The sequence below is a fragment of the Vidua macroura genome, chromosome 1 (assembly GCF_024509145.1).
Source record: "Vidua macroura isolate BioBank_ID:100142 chromosome 1, ASM2450914v1, whole genome shotgun sequence".
NCBI lineage: Eukaryota > Metazoa > Chordata > Aves > Passeriformes > Viduidae > Vidua > Vidua macroura.
In genome coordinates this window covers 9378250-9402892 of record NC_071571.1, presented here as the reverse complement: position 1 = coordinate 9402892, position 24643 = coordinate 9378250, and the positions used below count along the sequence as shown (strand labels likewise).

Below are 24643 nucleotides of genomic sequence, written 5' to 3'. Positions count from 1 at the left end.
TTCACTGAGCCTGTCAGTATTATCTGGAATAGGGTCTGAGGCCATTTTTTTTGTGTTATTCCTTGCCCTCTTCCCCCATTCCCATTTGTTTAAGACTGCTTTTTGTTGACAATGGATATTAAAGATGAGTCTGAAGATGGACTGGAGAGATAAGACTAGGCTAAGAATATAAGTAAAGAAAAAAAAGTTGGTTTGGAAAAAATGGAATGGAAATGACAAGGCTACATTGCCTGCATGTTGTTGAGTAGCTCAGTAGCTGGTCTTGACAGCTGGCTGTGAATCAAATGAAATAAACAAAAATCTAGTTGTGTTACATTAATATAACTCTTTTAATTATAGATGTTCTGAAATATAATTCTCTTTTAAGATTTGTCTTCAAATGATGTTTTATTTGTAAAGTTTTAGTTTTGATTTGGATCTGACATGTATTCTGTCTTTTCATTGCTGACTTTATTAGCTCTGCTTCAATAATTTAGGCTTTTCTGTCAAGATATTGTCCAATAGTTCTATAAAAGATAAGATCAGAAATGATACCTAAGCAGACACAAGGCTCCTGTGGTAATGCAACAGTACTATTTTCTTCCTACAGCTTAGTTCTCTGCATTGCTGCTCTGTGTAACATCTCCACCTCTCTGCCAGGTGGCTCTTGTGCTTCTTGAAAAAGTGTCATGAACTCAGGTTGATCAAATGTATTGAAAAATTATGTTGCAGTTTAATTTGCTCTTGTAGATTGCCTTCCTAAACTAAAGCATTGGTCACTATGCTTTTACTGTATTATTAAATTAGTAACAGGGGATGGATACAATAAAACGAAAGGAAACTTTTCAGTGTTTTCTCTGAAGTGTTGCTAAGCTTCTGTCAAACTTCAGTGTTAATTTTGCTGCTGCCACATATCTTGGCCCAGGGAGTTTGGCACAGATTGAGTTTACATCTTTGATTCACATTTCTGAATGCTTGCTTTCCTGTACAAAGCTCTCTGCTATTCCAGTATGGTACCAAAATCTTTGTCAGGTGTCAGTTTGAAGTAACATCACAGATATAACCTATCTTTTTTTATTGATAATCACAATTAAGTGTGCTTATTACTTTGCTTTTTAAAGGAAATTTTAAAAATTCACATTTTACAAGATTAGCTTGTATTTTATATTACTGAATTTTATAATTAAGTAGAATTTTGTAATAACATCATGTGGATTATTGGAAAGATATTTCCATTTACCTGGAAAAGAAAGTACATCAAAGAAACACCTTCCCCATATGTCAACACCCTCTCAGACTCACAGTAAATCTATTATTTAAGCTGTTTAAGCTCTTTTGCTTTTTATGGACTAATGAGTTAAGGGAAAATGGCATTATTTTGTTTGGTGAATTTTAGGTCAGGTCAGGGGGAATTAGTCTTTGCTTTGAGATGGAATTGGGAATCTGATGTTGAGATGCTGACGGTGAGCTTTTCAGTTAAAACTGAGGGGTCCAAAAAATGACAGATGTGTCCAAGGTCTTGGTCTCTTATTCCCAATGAAAAATAGTCCCTGATGCTTGTCTCCCTGCAAAATCACAGATGTTCCACTGCCTCTTCCCTGAAGCAGAAGTCTGTTAACTATTTTAACTTCTTTTCTAGTCTCTATGTACTTCTTCCTCCTTTGTTGTGAGTAAAAAGAAAAATCCCTATTTTTAGCCCTTCTTATGACATTGTTTTTCCCTCTTTCCCTACTTTTAAATTCACTTTTATGTGAGCCTGAAAGCTGACAGCATGATCCCAAAGTTTTGCTCACAGATGATGATGTCCAGCCACTGGGTTTAATATGGATAGTGTTACTATTGAGAAAAAAGGTTGGATGGCACCTTCAAACTGCTTACATGTAAATTCATACATTCAACAGAGATTTAAAAGCAGCCCTTATTTTCCTCTTCCTATACAATACTATGTGAAAGAGTTTTCTTGCTTGCATGCATATGCATAAATATGTTAAATTTCTTATCAACATGAATAAGCAGAACAGAGGCATGATTGGAAATGGTTTTGGTGTGCTACAGTAAACACTACATTTAATGTTTCATACTCCATGGGACGTTAGGCTGAGTTTTGCAGAGCTCTACAGACTGATAGTGGAGGTGCAATATATGCAGTCAGAAAAGTGCCTTCCCTAGGGAGATGTTATGCTCCATCTTCTGACTCACCTTTAATATCCATTGTCCTTGAATTTCCTTATCTTCAAAACTTTTATCACATCAAAGGTGTTTTGCTGTTTGGTTTTGTTGTTTTTTTCTCAGTATGACTGGGGAAATATTCATAGCTGGCAAACCAAAATAAGTTCTATATATCATCTATATATCATCTATATCTATCTATATATGTAAATATATATTTGAAAAAAAATATATGTTCCAAGAGAAATTAATGCAATTTAGAAATTTTGTCCTTTACATATCCATGTATATAATGGACATATATTTATATCCCCTTCTAATTGATGAGGAGCTTTTTGATTGAAAGACAAAATATCTGACTCATTTTTTCCCAGAACTCTGTATAGCTACTTACCTTATGAAAGGAAATCACCAAAGAAAACTGATCTCTAGGAAACAGTAATGTTGTTTGTACTGTTTTGCAGCTAAAAAAAAAGAAATTAGGCTACTTTAACACTTGCTTTCAGTATTTTGAGTCAATTTAGACTAGGAAAGAATGTTCTTCTTGTAAAAAAAAAGTGATAATTTCATGCCCTCTCTGTAGGAGAACTTGCTGGGTTGTAATAGCATACATCCCCTGTCCTGGCACAGATTCACCTCACCAAAAACTTTCACATCCATTAAGGATACTGTGTTTTCTGTAAGGAATGCAGCATGAGTGAGTGCACCTTCCTTTAAAAAGCAGATACACTCCATGAAGGGAAAGCTATCTAAATTTTTTAGGAAAAATTAAAGATATAAGCACATGCATTTCATGTATGCAGCTAAATGTGCTCATGTTGTTTTCTGATCCAGAGACACTGATTAAAAATGTATTGAAGGACCTAGAGAAACACCAAGTGAATGTGGAGAATCTCAGCTCAACAGAACTGGATGAAATTGCTGATACTATTGCCACTGCAATCCAAAGTGTTAACATCCAGGAAGAAACAGAAAAAAATGCTGGAAAAACTAAAGACAAAACAGAAGCACAAATGAAGAAAGGAGATGCTCAAAGAAGGGGAGAGCTTCAGACTGGGTTAATGGAAAACAGTGTTAATATACCAGGTATTTATTTTAGAAGCTAAGTACAGCAAAAGACAGCTACCCTGATTTTCCTCTATTGCTTCACCTTAGTGGTAGACTTATAAAAATCAGTTTTAAAGAAGGTGTGAGGGAAAGTTTCTGTATTTCCCGAATGGCTTTGGAATTTTAGATTTTTTTTTTCTTTTTACAGCAGGTTCTTCATTTTCGAAAAAAAAAAAAAATCTGTTTATGAACACTTGGTCTTCAAGCTTCACAAACAAGATAAATCTATACACCCAGTTATATTGAAATAAGAATTGCTTTATGTTGTGTGGTCTAATTTCCTATTCTTGAAAATGAGATGTTTAAGCAAAATGATAATAGAAATTATTATATTACAAGATGTATTTCAAAATATACAGAGAAAAAGATATGTTTTACTTATAATCATTTTTTAACATGCCACAGCTACCTGCAGAAGAAAATCTGTGACAAGTTACGGGTATGAACCCACTCATTCCCTTTCCTTCTTAGGGAATAAGAAGAGTTATTATGGTTATTTGTTTCTGTCTGCACACATATTTTCCTGGCGATGCAGATTCAGGAGCCACAGTAATTGCCATTAATGAGTGAATACCACAGTGGAACATAAGTTACTGCTCATCCTTTTTCTATTTTAGGAATGTTATAATATCTAGTATGCCAGAAATGTGTTCTGTAAGTCATAAAAAATGATTTTAACTGTTTTCATGGTGATATATTGAAATTCTTACTAGCTAGGGATATTCTGGTTATTCTGATTGTCAGATTTTGTTGTAGATTAAAAGGAGCAAACTTGAGGATTTATCTTGAGTCATGCTGAGAAAGATGAAGGCCATTCAGTTCATAAAGCAAAAAGCTATTTGACTGAGGTTAAGGATCTGACTGAATATTATCACTGTAGTTAAACTGTAACATCATTTTGGTGAATGATATATTTTGAAATATTTCATTTTCTTCCACCAAAATTGGTATGAGGGAAATATATGTTTCCTTTTCCTTTACCATAAATGTCCATTTAGCAAACTAGAGCCATTTTATTCTGTTTTTTTTTTTTTTCCTCAGATATTGGTAAACTGATATGATGATTTGGCACTTAATTAGCAAAATAACACTATTACATTAGCTCTTGAAGTATTCTGTCTATTGATCTCACATTAATTTGCTATCAAAGTGGGGTTAGAATAACAATAACAAATTATACAGTGCTCCTTACTCTGCTCTTTCAGCTTTGATGTCTCAATGTTTAAATCACGTAAAAAGACCACTGCTAAAAAGCACCCTATGAGAAGTCTTTGTTTTGTGTATGATGTTTGCCCTTCATAACTATATATTTGTGCTTTTCATATCCTACAGACAATGGAGTGCATGAAGCCAGTGTGAGAAGTGATAAAGAGGTAGAGTACCAGTATTTTAACAAAAACAGTGTTCTATCTCAGAATATATGTGTGCAGTGAAAGACAAACTCACATTTCTGAAATATAAGACTTGTTCTAAGTTTTGTGTGGCTATGATTCAATAACATACATGTTGTTTTAATGCATTGAAATATTAAATGAACATTTATTTAAACCTTAACCAAAATGGGTTTTGAAGTTCAAAAATCAAAATCAAGTCCTTTTTCCCCCTTTTTCTAATTTTGAAATAGACAGAATTTATAACAGATTCACAAAGTTCAGACAAATTCAGGCTTTTTCCTCAAATCATATTTTGAGCATTGAGGTGTTCTTGAAAACGCTTTTCCCCCCTGTTCTTTCACTCTTAATTATGGGCAACATGAGGTATTTCAAAAGCTCTAGGCATTACATCTCATACCCTAGCTAGTAACATCAAAATTAGCATTTTAATCCAGATTATTTTTACAATATTCCTTCTGAGCTTTGAATCATATCCTATGGACTGCTGTCCAATATTTAGCCATTTTTGAGGTATATTCATCTTTCTTTTTATCCATTTCATGGAGCATAAAAGAAATATTTTTTTAAAAAATTGTGTGAAACTTCTCCTACTATCTACTCTATAAAAAGCTAATACTGCCAGACTCATAAATGGGCAAATCCTCTTGTGTTCACAGTAAAATCTCTTTGGTCCTTTTACCAAACAAGGGAAACAGACATAGAGTAGCAGGAGCTTTAAACACCCACATGAAAATCATCAAGGAATGAAGTGCTGTAGTCACAACAGACTTACAGTGGATCCCATGTATAAATTTCTTAGTGACAGTTTTAGTAGGGAATGTTTGAGTAGAGTTTATGGTGACACAGAGCACAAAGTGCCCATTTGCCATCATTTCCTCACAAATGCTTGGCTGCAATAAAGTTATGTAATGAAACTAACTAATGAATTTTTCCAGGCACCTGTTTTGACTTTGGTTCATTTGCTTATTGTTGATTTATTAGACAGATTTTGGTTTTCTGTGATCATATGTTTAGATTGTTGGATCACTCACATACAATTTGTCACCATTTCTAGAGATGAAGAAGGGAAATGGAATTGGTCAGATAATATCTGTTCCTTTTCTGGTGTTATAACTTGTGAGACCCAAGAGGTATGAAAGTTTCCAGACCCAAACCAGGAATATTGATGGACATTTCTAAGTTTTCTCCTTTTCATTAACTTATGTAATAGCAAAGTTTCATTTCTGTCAATACTTAGACACACAGACACATGGAAACTACTGGAAAAAAAATAGTGGCATAATTTAATGTTCTTTTATTATTACTGAATAAACAGCAAGTTCTTAACACAGTCTAGCAGCTTATAGAAATTAAGCAAATGACCATGCAACAGTTGTATGATTAGACTCTACCATATCAGTAAGAGTTTGAAAAAATTATATCCAGGTTTGGTGAGTAAAACCTTCCTGTGTTTAGTTTTAAAAATAATATTTTTCTTTTAATACAGGAGAACACTGCAAAACTAATTAGATTCCTGAATGAGAATGCATTAGCTGAAAATATTCATAAAGACCTTATTGCTGAAGAACCTACAAAGACAGAAACTAAGAAATCTGAAGAAACTGACCCTTCTTCCTCAGAAGAAACAAATGCTGGTGTGGAAAATGTAAAAAGTGAGACTTTCTCAAGGGAGCTGATAACTGCAAAGAACAGTGAATCTGACTCCAAAGACCCCAGCCAGACCAGCTACTGGATTAAGAATGCTTTAATGCAGGAAGGAAACTCCTATGAAAAGCCTCAGAAAAACACAGGACAAGGCTTACAACTTGAAGTGAAATCTTCTCAGGAGGAAGAATATGGCTATATTGTGACAGTGAAAGAGTAAGTACAATAGCCAATTTGAATGGCATTTTTAACTGGGAAAAGATAAAGTCATTGCACCTAGTGACATATGAATGTACAAGAGGAAAATGCCACAGGCCTGATTTTTAATACATCTGAAACTGTTTGGAACCTGTTCAGTACTTTGATGAAAATACAAGCAAACAGTTCTGTTTTCTTACAGTTGCCTTTCCTCCCTTGCAGAAGACATTAATTTGTAGGTCTTTTGCTTAGACCTCTCTCTATCTTCTCATGTTCTAGTGACCTTCCAATATGTCAGTAAGTGTGCTTATAGTTAGGATGAGAGCTTTAAATATTTGACTTGAAAGTAGTCTAAATATCAATGCCTGAGTCATTCTTTCAGAAAAACGACACACAATAATACAGCACAGTATTTTCTTCGTTTTGATCTGAAAATAACACATATAGGAATCCAAACATCACATATGCAACTAGTTTAGAAAGAAAGACCTAATGCTTTCAGGTCATGCCACTAATGAATTTGACATTCAATACTATACTTTCAGAAAGGCAACTTTAGCCCCCTAAAGATACACAGTTCATTACAGGATTTGGGATTTTAGAACCATATAGGCACTTGTACATTCTTTTCCCTTCTATAGAACAATGTTATATTTTATTAGCAATCCTGACTCCTCTTCTGTGAGAAATTGGGAATTTCTAGGATGAGCTTACAAATCACTGTCCAGCACCATAGAGAAACTGAGGCAGAAAGTTCTTTAGCATGTACTGATTCTTTTGACTGTCTTAAATTTATTAATGGGATTGAAGGCAATAGGATTGTGGAGGATTCTTGGTTGTACTATACTGTGTTGCATTGAAATGCATGTGGCACATTAGAAACAGACCAGATATGCAGTGCAGTGGAATACCCTTTAACTGCACCTTTTCATTCCTGCCTAGGAATGTTATGTGAAGCAGTAGAAAGTTTTTCCCCAGCTCAGCACTACTTGCCTATTTGCCCCAGCTCTTTTAACTCATATCAATCTGGAAGACTCCTTTATTCCAAATAGTATCATAATGACACCATCTCCTTTGACTATCCAGACTTATTTGGCTCATAAAGGCAGTAAAGTTTAGAACTCTCAGAGCTCTGTGAAATGGGAAATGTTCTGAATTTCAGTGTTCACAACCTGGAGATTCTTCACTGTATCATCTTACCTGGTTTTCTTCCTAGCTAGTCTCTCACTGATGGCTTTTCCCTGAATTATGTCTGTTATTATTCAATGAAACTTGCTGAAGTTGTCCAAAGATTCTTGGTTCTAGAGGAGCCTATATACACAAAGATAATTTACCTTTACCATTTTTAATGGTTTTTAACTGACTGGCTGGCCGGACACAGAGAGTGCTGGGAAATGGAGTTACATCCATGGGTGTAACTCTGGGCAGACCAGTGTGTTCCTCAGGGCTCAGTGCTGAAGGCAGTTCTGTTTAATATCTTTGTTGATGATCTGGATGAAGGGATCAAGTGTGTCCTCAGGCAGTTTTCAGGTGGAAACCAATTTAGGAAGGTGTGTTGATCTTCTGGAGAGCAGGAAGGCTCTGCAGAGAGAAAAGCCTCAACTTGCACTAGGGGATGTTCAAAATGCATGTTAGGAAAAACTTCACAGAAAGGGTTGTCAAGCTTTGAAACAGGCTGCCCTGGGAAGTCAACATGGCTGGAGGTAGTTAAAAGGCATGTACATGTGTCACTTAGGAACACGATTTAGTGGTGGACTTGGTAGGGTTGGGTTAACAGTTGGACTCGATCTTGGAAGTCTTTTCCAACCTAAATAATTCTATGATCCTATGATTCTGCTCAGTGCTATATCTGACATTTGTGGGGAGACCCATTCCCTATTAGCTTCTGAGGTTTTGCAAGCATGATGCAAAGAGGTATTAGTGCTGCTGCACTGAACTCCATGAAATGCTAGGAAGATGCCAGCATTTAATTGTGCCACAAACCAAAGATAAACATTTCCATCTAATACGTGAAGTAAAGATTTGTGATGCTTTAAAGACTTGTCAAAATGGCAGTCTGATTGTCAATGGCAAGAGCAGTGGGTCACTCCTGCTGTGTTTGTCAAGTGACCTTTCAGATGGTTGCAGCACTGCAATCCATACCAATCCATATTATCCATCAGTGCTAAGCTTTGGAATGAATTGACACTTTCAGTGTAGAAAATTGTCCAGCAAATCCTCCACTGTGCTGTTTCAGTACTTCATTATTCTGAGAAACCAATCAAATTGGTTATTTACTTTGTTTACTCTCCTCTCTTTCAAAAAATTGCTCTTCTACCACTAGAGTATTAATGTAAGATTTTTTTCTTTCTCAGTGTGATTGCTTTGAAGTGTTTTATTAATTTTAACTCTAAAATTCTAAAGTAATCTTATTTTGTAAAAGTAATCTATGGGATTTTATTTTCATTTGTGTTCTACTTTTGCCATAGTTATAAAGTACCTCTGTTATAGTTGGGATGCATCAGTGTGAGCTCTCTAGTCAGAGAAGTCTTGCCTTTGGATTCTTTCTATTTTCTGAAATTCTAGTTCTTCACATTTGGGAAACTTTTTTTTTTTTTTTAAAGCATGCCAATTCTCCCATTTGTTTGGCAGTATTTGCTCTAAAATGAGGGCCTGGATCCCACAGTCAAAACATTTACACAGTGTTTAGTCTCCTGAGTGTCTCATGAGGAAACCCAAAGCCTAACTTTCCAGAAAATGTAGTTCTTACCACCTCCAGTAAATCTAAATGTAAGGTGCTGCATGCTCAGCAGTTTAAATAGCCAAGTTGGCGTGCAATTTCTCAAATATGAGATTGAATAGCTAGACTTAAATGCACTAAGAAAAATCCTAGTTTGAAAGTTCATCTCTTTCCACTGCTTATCACAGAGTCTTTCAAGCTTCAAAATCAAGTCATGCTTGTCTGAAGCCATGCTTGGACACCTAGTGCAGAGCATCCTGTCCTGTTTTGTGATTTTATCAGAGGGCTGGTGCTTGAAGTTTTTCATAGGAAGACTAGATCACAGACAGCTCATGGCAGCTCTCTTAGCTTGTGAGCCAACTTCTGGCATTGTTGTGTTACGCATTTCCAGGATAGTTCATGTTTTGTCATATGTTAGCTCTCAGTTGCAGACTGAGTAAGATTGTATAGGTTGTAAATCTGTTCCCACCACGTTAACCAAGTTGGATGCTGCATGCAGGATTCTGTATTTCATTTGGAGGTAGCTGCAATTCTGCTCAGGTGCTGGGAAGAAATGGGGCTTGTGTTCATAGTATAAAGTTGCTATAGAATATGATTAGTCTGACCCATTTAATGTGCTGAAGGGTTGGGTTAATTACTAATACTTGATATTATTTCTCCACCTTTACAAATGTGATAAATGATACTGCTTTGCATATAATGATTACTTTCCTCAGGATGACATTTGGGTTAGGACCCTGAAGCTGGGTTGTGAAGAAGTCTTGGTTTATTCCTCAGGTTTTCTGTTTTCCTAGGCATATCATTAAATAATTGTATTTTTATGATCTTCATTATTTTTCCCCTACCAGGTGGAAACATTTTAATTGCATTTAAAAATTAAATTTAAAATAAATAGGAAAAATTAATCACACTATCTACAGCAATGAAACAGGGCTGATATCATTCTCACTTACTAGATCTTGATGTTTCTTAGAAGCTGAGTATTTATATTCCATGAGGCTTTTCAGCTCTTTTCAGAAAAAAATAACAGAATGTTCTTGTCTTTTAATACATCTATTCAAAAAGAAACACTGATTTGACCTTCTCTGTATATCTCACTGTCCTTTTTGAAATCATTATTCTACTTACAAGTGCACTTTATTAAGGGAAAGAGATTTGTTCATATTCTTCGCTTAATTTCTACAACTAGCTTTAAAAGTTAAGAGAAATGATAAACACACATAAACCAGAAAATCTATTGCTACTGAAGTCTGTTAAAATCACCAAAGAACAGGACTGCTGTTTAGAAAAAAAGTTAAATGTAAAATTTTTATCTTGATTTTTTACTTCCCTTATATAACTCTTCCCTTGTATAAATAAGTTCCCTAAGTGTCCATAATTGATTTTAAAGCCAAAGGTTTTGCTTCTGACAACATAGCTTGACCCTCTATCTGAATAATACACAAGGAAAATCCTTTCCTGTGAAATTATCCAGTAGTAACAATTTGGTCTTTGTCTCAGCACCAAAACCTGTAGAGAGACATAATTCTAGAATTTTCTGTTGCCAGCTCTTCATGCATAATTATTCATGGTCCCTAGAGTTTTTTAGACACGAAATCTTTTTTCTATCTGTAATTCTCCAGTTTTCTTGTGATTCTTAGAAAGTGACAGAGATCATATCCCCCATATCACTGCTTCACTGTCTCAATTTTGATATTATATATTCCCATAGGAAAATGATGCTATATGCTTCCTATTCATCCACAAGAAAATAACAGAGAAGTTGTAGTTAATCTGGCTTTGTCACAGAGAGCAATAAATGCTGCCTTTTTTTTATGCGTGTGTTCAGCTTTGTATATTTTTATTATCTGTTATATGCACAGAGATGTGATAATCTGTTCTACTTCAGCTGCCCTTAGCTTCTGTGCTTTCAAATCTGTTGAAATATATTGTGACAGAACATGATTCTCAACCTGCTGATGTAGATAATTTTATAATGGAAGAGTCCTTCCCAGTGTCCATCTTTCCCTCCTCGAAGGGCTTTGCTTTCACATGTTTTCCTCTCTTTTCTTTTGGGACCAGCTCTGCATTTTTACCTCTAGAGGAACATAGAGAAAAAAATTTCTAATTCTCTAATTTTTCTAATTTTCTAATGTGGCTGGTGACCATCCAATCCACTGCACTAAAGGCAAGCATTCGGTCTGGTCCTGATACAGTGGGCAGTTTTGGGAGTGTGCCTGGAGTCCTCAGTAGCACCACAAGAACTCCCTCTGATCTGTATTACTCCACTTAGCTGAACAGGAGTGGCTGCTGGCCTGGTTTCCCAGGCCAGGCATCCCCAGACACTCTAATTCCTCTTTCTGTGCCTCTGTGCTCCTTTAGCATCCTATGTTTGGGTCTTCTATGTCAGGTCTTTGGAAGAGCAGCTGGTTCAGCTCCAGCTCCATCACCTCTCAGTGAGCAGGTTCAGGTCACTCTGCTGAAACTGCAGGTTACAGAACTGCACATGAAATGTGCCCAAACTTAGGATGGGGCTGGGGCTGTGCTTTGTTTTTATAAACAATGGGAGTTGTTAAAACCCTGAGATGCTGCAATATCTCACAATAACATATGGTCAGTTCTTCTAGGATATCACAGTGCTTTTAGGGTAATTACCATTCAGGTCATTAGGAAACAGTAATGAATTTTAAACTTTTGAAATGAGTGAGAACAAGAAAGCCAAAGATCAGGATTCCTGGGAATGCAGCATACTGAATCATAGTGCAGTCTATTATCTGACAGTACTTTTTCATCAGTGCTGTTCTGCCCAGTCCTGGGAAGCTCAGATGTAAAAATGCCATCATTTAATTTTCATGCCTTTTTTTTTTTTTAATTTCTTAACTCACATTAAATGTATAAAATGTAAATGCTCAACCACTAAAAATTAGAATGAAGTAATTTCATAAATAGAAAATCAGTGAATAAATTTGAACAGAAGTTTTCTGAGCAACCTGTGCCAGAGTCTCAGTAAAGAATCTCCTCCTAACATATAACCTAAATGTATTCTCTTTTAGTTTGAAGCCATTCCTCCTTGTTTTGTCACTACACTTCCTGATGAAGACCCCCCTCTGGTTTCCCTGTAGGACCCCTTCAGACTTTGGAAGGCTACTTTGAGGTCCCTATACAACCTTCCATTCTCCAGGCTGAACAACCCGAACCTCCTCAGCCTGTCATCATAGGGGAGGTGCTTTAGTACCTTTATGAACTAGTATTTGTGTTTCTTCAACTCCTTTTTTTGAACACTGTATTGTTGGATATTCTTTGTCATTTTGCATTATATAAATTGGTCTGGGCTTTATGCTGTCTTGAAGGAAGATGGAAGGAAGAGAAAGAATGAAAAGTCAAAAGTGCATTAAAATGTGTATCATCATTTGTCCTCAATCACATTTACTAATTACTTGTATGAAAAAAGTAATTTGATATGAAAGAACAGGTTTGCCTTTTAAGGACTTTTTTGCATCAGTGATTCAGGGTGCATGACAAGTAAACCCTGTAGCTGTTTCCAGCATTCAGCTTAAAATGCATTAGGGAGTACTTTGGTGGGGTCCATTTCAGCCTCAGAAGGGAGGGCAACACAATCATGGCACAGATTATTGCCATTATTTCTGTGCTTCTGCAGGCGACAAAGCATCTGTATGAATTTGTTACTATTAACACAGCTGGGGGTACTGAATGTTTGAAGTAATGCAAGCACAGGCTGGCACAGTGTCACACTTTGATTATAACTCCAGAGAGTTGGTCCTTCTCAACTTCTCTCTCACTCTCCTGTTTCCAGGATGCTGTTATCTCCTCTGACCTTCATAGCCCGACCACTGCCATTGATTTTTAGCAAGTGTCATTTGTGTTACAAATTGGTCTGGACTTGAATCTGTCTGTATTAAGAGGTTTAGATTCACACTTACTGATGGTGGGAAAAGAGGGAAAAAATTACAGAAAGTGGGAATTTGCTGAGCTGTCAAAACAGAAGTAAGCTTAAAAAGGTTTTATGGCTAATATAGCCTTTGAGGAAACAAGCATGAAAAAACCAAAGTGCAGCCCAATGCAATAAAATTGCAGTGCCCTTAAAATGATTACAATAACAGTGCTGTGAAGTCAGGCAGCTCTCAATCCAGTGAATAGTTCTGTGCTTCAAAGTTATTTGGTTGCTCTCATGAATTCTGGATAAATGTGAACCATTTACAAAATTAATCATTATTTAACTTAATGTAAGACACAGACTATGTTCAAACCAAAATAAATCCATGAAATGCCTTCCCAAAGTCTTTACTGGAGATGTATGCTTCAAGATGTAAGAAGTTACACTGAAGTATGGACAAAAAACTCAGACTCAGACAGACAAGGCAGGCTGTTCTAACACCATGGACTTAAAGCATCAGTGCCCAGAACTTTTATTATAGATTATCAGATGAGTTACTCTCAGGGCACTTCCAGACAAGAGAAATAAATACAATTTCAGCATCTAGATTTTTTTTTTTAGGCTTGGTAGGCTCAGAAAGAATTTAATGGCAATGGTATAAAATTGGTATTAAAAATAGTAGTAGTCCCAGTAGTCCTTGCCATGGCACTTTCCTCCTCTATGCCCTCCAGCGAACCCCTCTAAGGTCTCCTTTCTTCTCCATTGTATGGATAATATGCATTGTTCTTGTGATGACTGAGACTTCCTTTGTGTCTAGAAAAGGAGGAGTAGGAGCTGGAGAAGGTTGGATTTGATAGCTTTATACTGGTGGTTGCCAGCCTGATGGGAATGGCAGAGTCATGTCACTGTGTTGCCCTGTCTTTTCCAACAGGCTGTGTGCTACCTGAGGTGGCAGGAGCACTTTGCTCCATCCTTGGGGCAGGAATAGATGACACCCTTCTCCATTTATTCCCTCCTCAGGCAAATGTGACATCCTTCCTTTGGATTGTGAGGTGTGTGGCTCAGAAGTTGGCAGTATCCAGGCTTGGTAAATGACCTTTCACATCAGAGAGCAGTGGTGTTGGTGTAACTAAGAAGTGCCATGAAGCCAATTTCCAGGAGACAGGAGTCAGTGGGAAGAGGGGAGTGAAAATCTCTAGTGGGACCTTGATAAAGCTGTATCTTTTTGATATAGTACCATCAGCAGCCCTCCCATGCCTCAGTTATTATTGAAATTTGCATACAAGGAGTTTCATATCAATCTATTTCATGAATCAGTAGCTGAGTTTCCCATTATTTTGGTTGTTAAAATATTTACTAATCTTAGCAGAGGAAAAAAAAAAAGAGAAAAAAGAAAAAAAAATAGGGAAATCCAAAAGAATGAAATTGTGTCTATAAAATAAAACTTTCCCTAGTGTTGTTTACAGCTTCTCTGAGATGGAGAACTGTGATCACAGACTCTGGGACCACATTGATGATAAGCTGCTATTTAAAGCCACACAATTTAAGTCTTGGCTATTTGTATGTGAGGGCCACTGAGCCTGGGCCTCCAGGAGGCAGTGCCAGGGACCCTCTCTTCTCCTTTGTGGCAGCACCACACATGGAAGGCCCTCAGGTCTGCAGCATCTTCTGCTGAGATACATCAGACTCTCCTGGGAGAAAAGCTGCTGTCACAGCAAAACCACAAGTTGTACCTACCCTTCAAATCAACAGGACATAAATGGGATGCTCTTCACACTGACTCTAAGGAGAGTGAGTCACAGAGCAAGGGGCAGGGTGTCACTGTGGATTAAGAGCTGGTTATGAGATAGAAGAGAAAGATTTGTCATGAACTGCTGCTCCTCAGCGTGTACAGAGATTAGTGGTACCCCATCGGCAAATTGTCTCTGTTAAGAAGAACTATGGAGGATTTAGAAAAATTCCAGATGGATTTAAATACATTGAGGGATTAAAAAGTACAATGGTAGATGAGATTCAGCTGGAATAAGTGTGACAGAATAATAGACATTAACAAAAATAATACTTTGGGGGGGGAAAGAAAGAAAAAGCAAAGTTATTCTTTAAACTCATCATAGTCTTGTGCTCTGAGGCTGTAAAAATTTGAAGAAAAGATTTGTTATATCTATATATATGAATCCTGCTCTTCATATGGTGGCACGTATTTTCAGACTTGAAAATTTAAAAGAAAGTATGCAAATCTTGAAGTCAGTGGCCCATTTCCCAACACTTCTAAAACACAAACTAGTGTAATATGCATCACTGAGGTCAAGAGTTCAGGAGGAGATCTTTTTTTAAAAGACAGATTTTTCTAATTGCTAAGGAGATACATAATCACATTAACTAATTGTTTGTAGAATTATAACCATAATCTTATTTATTTTCAGAAGGAATCCTCTTGCTGCAGGGGATAAGGCAAGAGGAATTCACTTCTGATATCTGTCTGTTCTTGGCCTAGGCTACAGTGCACATGTGACACATGGAAAGTGCTTGACTGATGCTATTTTTAAACACAAGGTTCATGTGTTTCATGAGGATCATGTGAGGTAAATGTGGCACCATTCCTGCCCTCTGGAGTCAGAGAATGAATCAGACTGATTTTTTCATGCATAATATTTTCATTTATTAGGTCAGGTGTTCCTAGTACTCCTGGGATAGAATATCTGTGTTTTGCTACTTTTTGACTGGGTTTTGGACAAGTACCTGAATAATGGCAATTTCATAGACACCCTTTCATCATTTAGGTTTTCCCTCAGGGAACTGAAGAAATACTATTTTTTGAATACTGTTACCGAATAACTCTCTTAATGTCTTTCCATCTTTCTTTCTTGATTATTAGTGGTGTAAATTCAACAGTGCCCAAGCAAAAATAAAAAGAAAAAAAGAAGAAAACTAAAGAACTAATGTTCATTAGAAACTAAAGTTTATTGTTTGTCAAAGCACTGTTTTTCTCAGGATAGATGGATTCCTAGGTGGTCCTTACAGAGGCAGATCCCAGCTGACCACTTCTCTTGCCCTCCTGCAGAATTTTTCCAGAATTATCTTGGACTTTATTTCCTAGCACTTACTTTTGGGCTATCCTGTATTTAGTGCTAGTTTTAGAAAATCAGGCAATAGCATGTCCGAGGTGGTCTAAAATAACCTCCAGTGGTGGCTGGTGGCTGCTGCTGAGAACTGACTCATGGTCTGGGGTTCACATGCACTGCTGGGAATGTGTTTCCTTCAGCATGGCTCTTCTCACTCCTTGATCCCAGCAGCGGGAACTGGAAATTGCTTTCCTGCTCTTTATCCTTTTCTCTTGACTGCTTTTAGCAGGCAAAGCAATCATGGCTGGTGTGCACCAGCCCCTTGCCCATGGGCAGGCAGTGCCCAGGTCCTGGCATTCTGGCTGCTCCGCTTTTCCTTGCCAAGCAGTGCACTGAGAGGGGAGATAGGATGGGAAAGAAACCAAGCCTGACTGGTGCACGAAGGTGGATGGTTAAAAATGCAGAAGTTACCTGTTCAACACTCCTCCTCTACTGAATTTCATATTTTGTGTTTATTAGAGCAAGTAGTAAACAAACAGTTCCTAGCACACCTGTAAGTCATTTTACAGAAGCTCTGAAATCTCACACACCTCAGAATCCCATCACTCAGCCTCAGCCCTGTCACAGACATTCCTGCTCTTTTCCAGCATGGAGGAAGGATGGCAGCTTGGCTGAAGCTGGCCAGGCTGTCCCTCCCAACTTCCCACCAGCAGGGATTTTGCTTGCACCAGTCAAAGTCCATACTGCTGCCAAATGGTGTTAGCAGCCAGAGAAAACTGGTCCTCAACATTATTCATCCTAAAGACAGACTCCTTATTTGACTCTCTAATGCATTCCATATGGTATTCCAGACTCATATTTCTGAACTTTGATTTTTCTTTTTTTAGGTTTAGCTTTTTATCTTCAGTACTAAGGAGACTGTGCTACATATTAAGAAAGTGATACCGTTATAGACTGTTGCTCAGTGACAGGAAGCTGATTTGATGTCATTCAAAACAAAGATATTACTGAGAAATGGCCAGGTGGAACTTCCTTAAATAATTATTTTAAACTTTGAAATTCATCTTTCTTAAAAATCAGTATTTAAAAAGATTAGAGGGGAAAAAATTACTCTCAGTAATTTTACTGAGTAAGAATTACTCCCAGTTCTCAGATCAGTAGTAAAAAAAATCTGAAATGTAAAAAAAAATCCTATTTGTGTCCACGAAGAGAATGACTGTTAAAAAATCTTAAATATAAACACTCAAAATAAATATAGTGGTAGGCAGGACCAAGAAAATTGGTTTTCAGATCAAAACTCAGATTAGCTCCTACAGTAAAGTACCACCACAGGAAGCCATGGATCTTTGGTGAACTCATGCAGGCAGGTCTTCTGGTAGACTTTTTTTTTTGCTAACAAGTGAATCTGTGGGATAAAGAACCAAATGAGAAAGAATCTTACAATTCTAACTCAACACTTTGGCCTGCAGGGCATAATCTGTGTGTAGCTCCCATTGTTTAATAAAAGTTGATTACTGAAATTAAATTCTTCGACAGATTTCATCCATTCAGCTTCTGTTTTCAAGAGCTTTGGATATGTGTCTTTTTCCCCATGTGTTTAATATCTTTTCCCTTTAAGGCACATTTCTAGGTGTAAAGCTGAAATGTGGTTATTTCAGGATTTAGAGTGAAAGCCAGTGCCTCATTTAGGTACCAAACTGCTGGATGCTGCACATATTCCCCAAGGACATCATCCACTTCATTTCACATCATGGAGCTTCTTAAGAGACAGGTGGAGACATACCCACACGGGGAGGTTAGACACCTTCTTTCCTCCTCTGATTAGAAGGGACCTTTGAAGACTCCAGAAGACAGCCCAGACTGCAAAATATCTCCCTGTTTCACTGAGACATGCCAAACAAGTAGGATGTTCAGGGATCCAGCGTGCCTAGTGCTGCTCTGCTGACAGGCACTGTGTCTAGGATCTTCTGTCTGTCTTCTGCTTGTTACTGTAGGGCTTGGAAAGTGAAGCAGGAGATGGAAGAGACCTTACTGAAGCTGGTCTGAGCAGTTTTAACTCCCACATGCTGGAAGAGTGCTCTATGCACCAGAAATGAGAAATAACACTGTCCATTGTCCTCTTGATGGCTCAGTGGTTTGTCTTCAGGCCTAGAAGCAGCCGAGAAAGATAAAATGCACAGAAGAGGACCTGACTCTTAACTTGCAGCACTCAGGAGTAAGGAAGACTGCTGGTCCAAACTTAGTTTTTTGAGCATGTGTGCATTGAAAATGGTTTTAAAGTCAGCATAAGTCTGAATAAAATGTCTCCTCCCCAAAAGTCTTAGATGCTGATTTCAAGCTCTGCTTCATTCTCTGATTTAGATGTGTATTAAATACTATTCAAGCTGAGCTCAGGTGTAGCCAAACTTTTGAAGATTCTCCACAGGACATAAACGGAGTGTCCATGCCACTGTGCTTGAGTTTGGACAGCAAAAGGGGCTGGGTGTGAGTGGCACTTACCTGCCCAGAAAATACACTTACTGCTGGGAGGATACTGTAGTTAAGCATTCAGGCAACTTTGAGTCTAAAAAGAAATGCCTTGCAATTTTATTGTAGTGCTCATCACTCTTGAAAATGGGCAAACTGGCCATCATTGCCTGTGTTCTGATCTAAGCAAATTTTGGGTGGATTGAACCCTACCTTACTTGAGATTTTACTGGGGATTAGACTGACATTTAGGTTTAAAGAGTGCAATTCCCAATGTCAGGGCCATTTCTGTACTGTATATTATTCTTCATTTTTGCAGAAAATGATTCAATTGAATTAATCTGACAGGGCTGACTGGATGTCCATCATGGTGCTGCATTAAATTGCTAGACAGAGTATTGGAAGGGCACTAGGTACAGTCTGGTAAAGACAATACATAATTTGAATGATGGCACTAAGGGAGCGTTTCTGAGTTCAGTAAGTGGTTTTCCAATGGCACTTGGCAATTGGGAGGAGGAAAAGCAAGTGAGAGCAACTGCTTGTGAGACTGATATAACCTCAGCATAACACTAAACTAGATGTTTTTCTCCTTGGGCTGAGAGCAGGCTTGGCAAACGCCAGCAATCAAGCCATCTGTATAACTGCATCAGATTTCTTGCTACCAAAATGGTTCAATTTATGGGATTGTTTTGACAGGCATGTTGGGAAATACAGAACATATAGTTTTTATCATTGTTTACTTCTGTTTTCCCTCTTGTTCCCTTTGACATTGCCCACTGGCTTATATTAAGAGTTTGAGCTCCATTTCTCTCAGCATGCAGAGCTGGCCATGCTGCTAGTGTCCCCACAGAACTCCTCCTGTGCCTTAATTTACATGTTTCCTTTCTGTTCTTTAACCAGGAGGGGAAACTTTGAGCCTTGAATGCATAAATCATTAGGTCCAGGTCAAAAATAGGCCATTATTCAAAATGTTTGTTCTCACTCATCAGATTTGTACTTAATCTTGGGAATTTCTTGAAAACGTGGAATCCATTTGTAACATCGTTCAGAGAATTGGAGCATGAAGCTGAACTGGTTCTGAGATCAGCATCCAATATTCAGAACTGCTTTTCTGTTAAAGTGATCTAACTGGCCATTCATGAGGCAAGTCTGGTCCATAAGACTGGTGTCCTACTCTATTTGCCCACAGCAGGCCTTTAGCAAGACTTCTAACTCACCAGTGAGGCAGAAGTTAACTTCACTGGGATCAGGGTGCTCCAAATATGCTCTAAAATCAGCAAGATGCGCTCTCAAGCCAGTCAGAGGCCCTGTGCTAGCACAGTTTGTAAGAAAATTTTTGGTAGGGGGAATAAGTGAAGTTTTTAAGTTAATTTGCAGGTGGTGTGGTATTTGCTGCTACATCTCCTTCATATTTAGTGGGGAGTGGTATATAGAGCCAACAGTGTTGGAGCTTCTGCTGTTAGATCCAGAACGGATGCAAGTCAAATAATATTATTGTCTTTTACATAACAATACCAGGCAGCTGACAAGGAAAGTTGGTGTAATGGCCTTCATTTTATGGACAGTGGAATTGCAGATAAGAAGATATCTTGACTGGGATAACTTGATAGACCTCTCCTAGATTAAGACATATTCTGTTCCTCATTAGTTACTTATTTAGCTACAGGTATTCTCTCATTTATGTATAAAATCACTGAAGACAGTGGGATTGTTTAGACAGACAAAAAAAAAAAAAAAAAAAAAAAAAAAAAAAAGGCTAGCATTACTATACATTTTGTTTCTGGAACTGAGGAGAAACTCAATTAATGGGATTGTTCTAAGTTGTGCCAACTTCCTGGGAGCAGATTTTAAAAAGTACTTCTCATCACTGCATTTTTCTTGTAAATCGAAAAGTTAAATCGTAATAGTCAATAGCAGGGGAAGATTATAATTCAGTGCTCTTTTATTTAAATTACCTCTGTAAGTGGATTGTTCCTTAAAATATTTCTGTTTTGAGCTTCCTCACTGGGCGGGACCTAGAGACTGGAAGATACAAAATCTTATTTTCACCAGACAATCTAATTTTCTGGTATTCAATGTCCAGTACACTTTGTGGAAACACTTTGACAATTACATAAAGTTGGGCTTCCAAATCCACTCTTGAGCATTTAAATGGATTGCACTAATTTTCAGAAGTGCTCAACAGCTCACATTAAAGTTACAAGATATTTATTCCTGGGCTTTCATTTCAGATTCATCTCTAAATAAAACAGCTTTATAGGCTAGATCCTGCCTTTTTTTGGTTTGGCTGTTTGTTTGGTTTGGTTTGGTCTGTTTTTCTGGGGCTTTTTTGGTTTGTTTGTTTTTTTTTGTGTGTATTAGACAAAACTCCTGCTGAACTTATAGGGAGCTGATTGGCTCAGGATTATTTTAGGTCAACCAAGTAGATCTGAATTGGATGATTTATTTTTGACGTGATTTAACTGGATACAGAAGTTTTCATTACTATGTCATGATGTTAAATGATGACATCAGAGTCTTGAACTGAGCTGGGGAGTCATTTCATCTGAAGGGATAATGCAGTACTGCCATATAATATTGGCTATTTTTAGCAGAGATATAAGCCATATTCTCCAGGAGGTATAATAATCAAGAGCCCTGTCCTGAAAAGTGAGATAAAACAAAAGCAATAGTGAAATATTTTGCAGATGAGACTCTGAAAGACTTTGAAACTATATCTATCAATCTATGTATCTTTATAAACCCCAAAGGAAATATTTATATTTCATTCGCCACTTATTTATTCATTGTCATTAGTGTGTCAAAGTTATTCTACCAATAATATGAGATAGAGATTGGCATCTGAGTGAGACAGAGTTCTGCTACTGATGCAGTAGGGTCTGAATCTATCAACTAAAAAAATAACAATTAGGGTAGCACTCACAGATAGAGATGGTATTAGAAGATAAAGCAATGGAAGGAAGTACATTATACATTAATTTTATATACTTTCTGACTCTCTTTTCATCTTAAGAGAACTGGAGATGAAAACCTAAAAAGGACCTCACAAGAATTATTTTAAACAGTGAGATGTATCACATTTTCTTTTAGCTGCTGTTATTAATTACCTTGAAAGAAGGTGCAAAAGAGAAATCTACAGCAAATGGAATGAGAGCAAAGGTAGGAAACCCAAAGTAAGCAATGTCTCGAGCTGGCAACATCTATATCATCTGCAAAAAGGTGCTTTGCCATCCAGCAGTTGACTCTTCCTAAGGCCAAAATCTAGCCCAAAGGTGATCAGAAACCTTCAAGGCAATCAAAAAAAGTAGTGGTAAAATCAAATCATAGAATCATAGGATATCCTGACTGGGAAGAGACCCATGAGGATCACTGAAGTCCAATTCCTGCCCCTGCACAGGACATCCCAAAAATCACATTATGTGCCCAAGAATATTGTCCAAACACTTCTTGAACTCTGCTGAGAGTGCTGTAAGATGGGGGCCTGTTCCAGTGGCCATCAATGCAGAAACCATTCATTTTCCTGGACATAGAAGGGGTTGGCCAGCCTCAAGAGAACTTGGAAAATGTAAATAGCATCCATGAGAGGTCCTTTTTCTGCTCTTTTTTTTTTACCAGTTCATGCTTTGTATCTCTGAGGCCTATCTAAATTATGATTTCTCTCTTAAGGATTCACTGTTACTGGTGTACTGAAATGCCTTATCACACACTCCTGGGAAAAAATGCATTGAGTTGGACCTGTCTTGGCCCTGGAATGTGAGGGGCCACAGCCCAGGGACTCCCTCTGTGCTGTACTGCTTGGAGTGCCAGCAAGGCCCAGCACCAAAGGAGTTCCCAGATCCCCACTGGGAGCTGCAGTGACCATCTTGACTGACCAGACAAAGTGGTGTGAACCCTACCCACATTTTTTCTCTAAGTCTTTGGCCTTGATAAAATATTTCAGTTGTCAGGGTTGTCTGAGAGCCTTCTTCTGAGAACTTCAGTCTAGAGTGTCTATTTGTGCCTTATCTCAACACTTATTGTCTTTCTTGGTTTGTCTTAACACTTCCTGTTCAATTAATTCCATAGATGTTGAACCCTCACAGTCAACAGACAAAACATATTTCTAAGAAAGACCCTACTCCCTAATACAGAAACTGAATTGAGCAGGCTGAAAACTAAGCATAGTATGTGAAAGATCACAAATATCATCTGTTCTACAAGCATTGAGTGCTTGCACTGAGGATGAGAGGGAGGGCTATGGATGGGAGAACAGGTGATGTTTGAAAGATTGTTCTTGTGAAAGCCTGAAATCAGATGGGTGATGTTGGTGAACAGTGCTGTTGCAAGGTAGGTCAGTTTGGTTAGCGCTCTGCTGGTGGAAATGATGTGATTCTCTCCTTGTAAACAAAGTTAAAGGCAATCACCATATAAACCATGCAACAATGAGCAAAATGAAACACTAAAGAAAAGCAAAGCATTAATTGAGCATGGAAAATCATGGCCTGGCATTTTTAGAGAAAGGTTTTGAATAGTCTACTGTCCTATAACACAGCTATCATAGAACTGTAATAAACAGTACTAGATTGTATCAGTGCTGGCAAGTTGGAAAAATTGAATTGGAAAATATCGTGATTGTAATCATTCTTAATGGGAATCCTCAAATGTGACTGTGGGATCAATAATAGTATTGGTACCATAGAATGCTCATCCTGCAGCTTTCCTGAGCTATTATGAATGATAATTTCTTAGCCTATCAAACTGCATCTGAGTTTGTGAACCTTTGTGTTTGAGTTTGATATTGCATGAGAGTTACTAAGACTGCTCTTGGATGCTCAGGCTTGCAAAACAATGGCCTTCCTGCACCATTTTCTCACCCATTTCCCCTCCAGCATTATTACTGGTTTGTAGCATTTAAATGCTCTGATTACACCCCCCATTTACTGCTGCTGCAGCATATCTTGGTTTTGAATCTGGGGAATGCTTTTTGAGGGGAGTAGGGAGGGGTAAGCTGGAAGTAGGATGTTGAGCTTTGCAAGTGAGGTTTTAACCTTTGGTTAAAAAGCAGCACCAATGGACACAGCAGCCTTTGCCTGCATCAGACTTGCTCTTACAGTAAAAGCCCACTTGCTGACACTAATCATTTCTGTAAAATTTAAGCCAACCTCTTTGGGAGAAAAGATTTAATTAACACATAAACCCCAGAGTAACTATGACAATCTGCTTTCACAGTGATGAGAATAATCACATTTCTATCCACTGTCAGTCCTTGAAATATAACAGTTTTATGAATAATCTATAGTACATTTTTCCCCCTTACACAATCAATCAGATTCTTTTGTTACTTTTCACACAAGAACATTTCTGTCTTAGAAATCTAGAAAATCTGTATATTTATCTGGTGCCTTGAGGGGCTACCTCTGGTTGTGTGACAGGAGGTCTCTTGAGCATTTTGGGCTAGTAGCATGAAGGGAGGCTGAGCAATTCCATCCTAACCAAGATCCATATGAGATATCCCATTATTTAAATAGAGGTGCCCTTAGGGCAGTGCATGCAGAAACCAGTGAAAAAAGAAATCCACAACCAAAAAAGAAAACCAACAAAAACCCAACCCCCCCGTGTTCATTGTAGACAATAAATAAAATAGTGGCAATGAATTACCATGATGTAAAATTAGATTAAAAAGCTTCAATTCTGAAATACAAATAGTGACCTTTGAAAAAAGCTTTGAAAAAAAAGTTTTTCCCTTAGTCCAGTTGAAAAGATTGTGTCTAATACTACATGGTTTTTTTGACACCTTCTTCTCCTACTTATTATAAATCCTTGAAGGAACAAATACAGAATCTTTTTTTTCCTGTGGGTTAATCTCAGCAAAGTTGTTTCTGCTTTACCGTGGCATAAGTTAGATATGCTTGTAAGGTATAATTTTATGGTCTTTGGGGCTTTAACAGTGTTGAGTATAAATCTAAGATCAAAATTTAGACAGAGAATGTTGTCTCTGTTGTTTTCACTGGACACTGTTTTATAATTTCTGCATCTTTTTTCTGTCTTAATA

General features: G+C 37.5%; 1 protein-coding gene across 1 annotated transcript in view; it reads left to right on the top strand.

Annotated features, from left to right (window-relative positions):
• PTPRN2 (protein tyrosine phosphatase receptor type N2) overlaps nucleotides 1-24643 on the top strand; it is a 636596-nt gene that overhangs the window by 243863 nt on the left and 368090 nt on the right. Inside the window, exons 7-9 of the mRNA XM_053982009.1 lie at nucleotides 2983-3234; nucleotides 4588-4628; nucleotides 6136-6509. Of these exons, the coding sequence (XP_053837984.1) occupies nucleotides 2983-3234; nucleotides 4588-4628; nucleotides 6136-6509 (667 nt within the window). The remainder of the gene's footprint in view (nucleotides 1-2982; nucleotides 3235-4587; nucleotides 4629-6135; nucleotides 6510-24643) is intronic.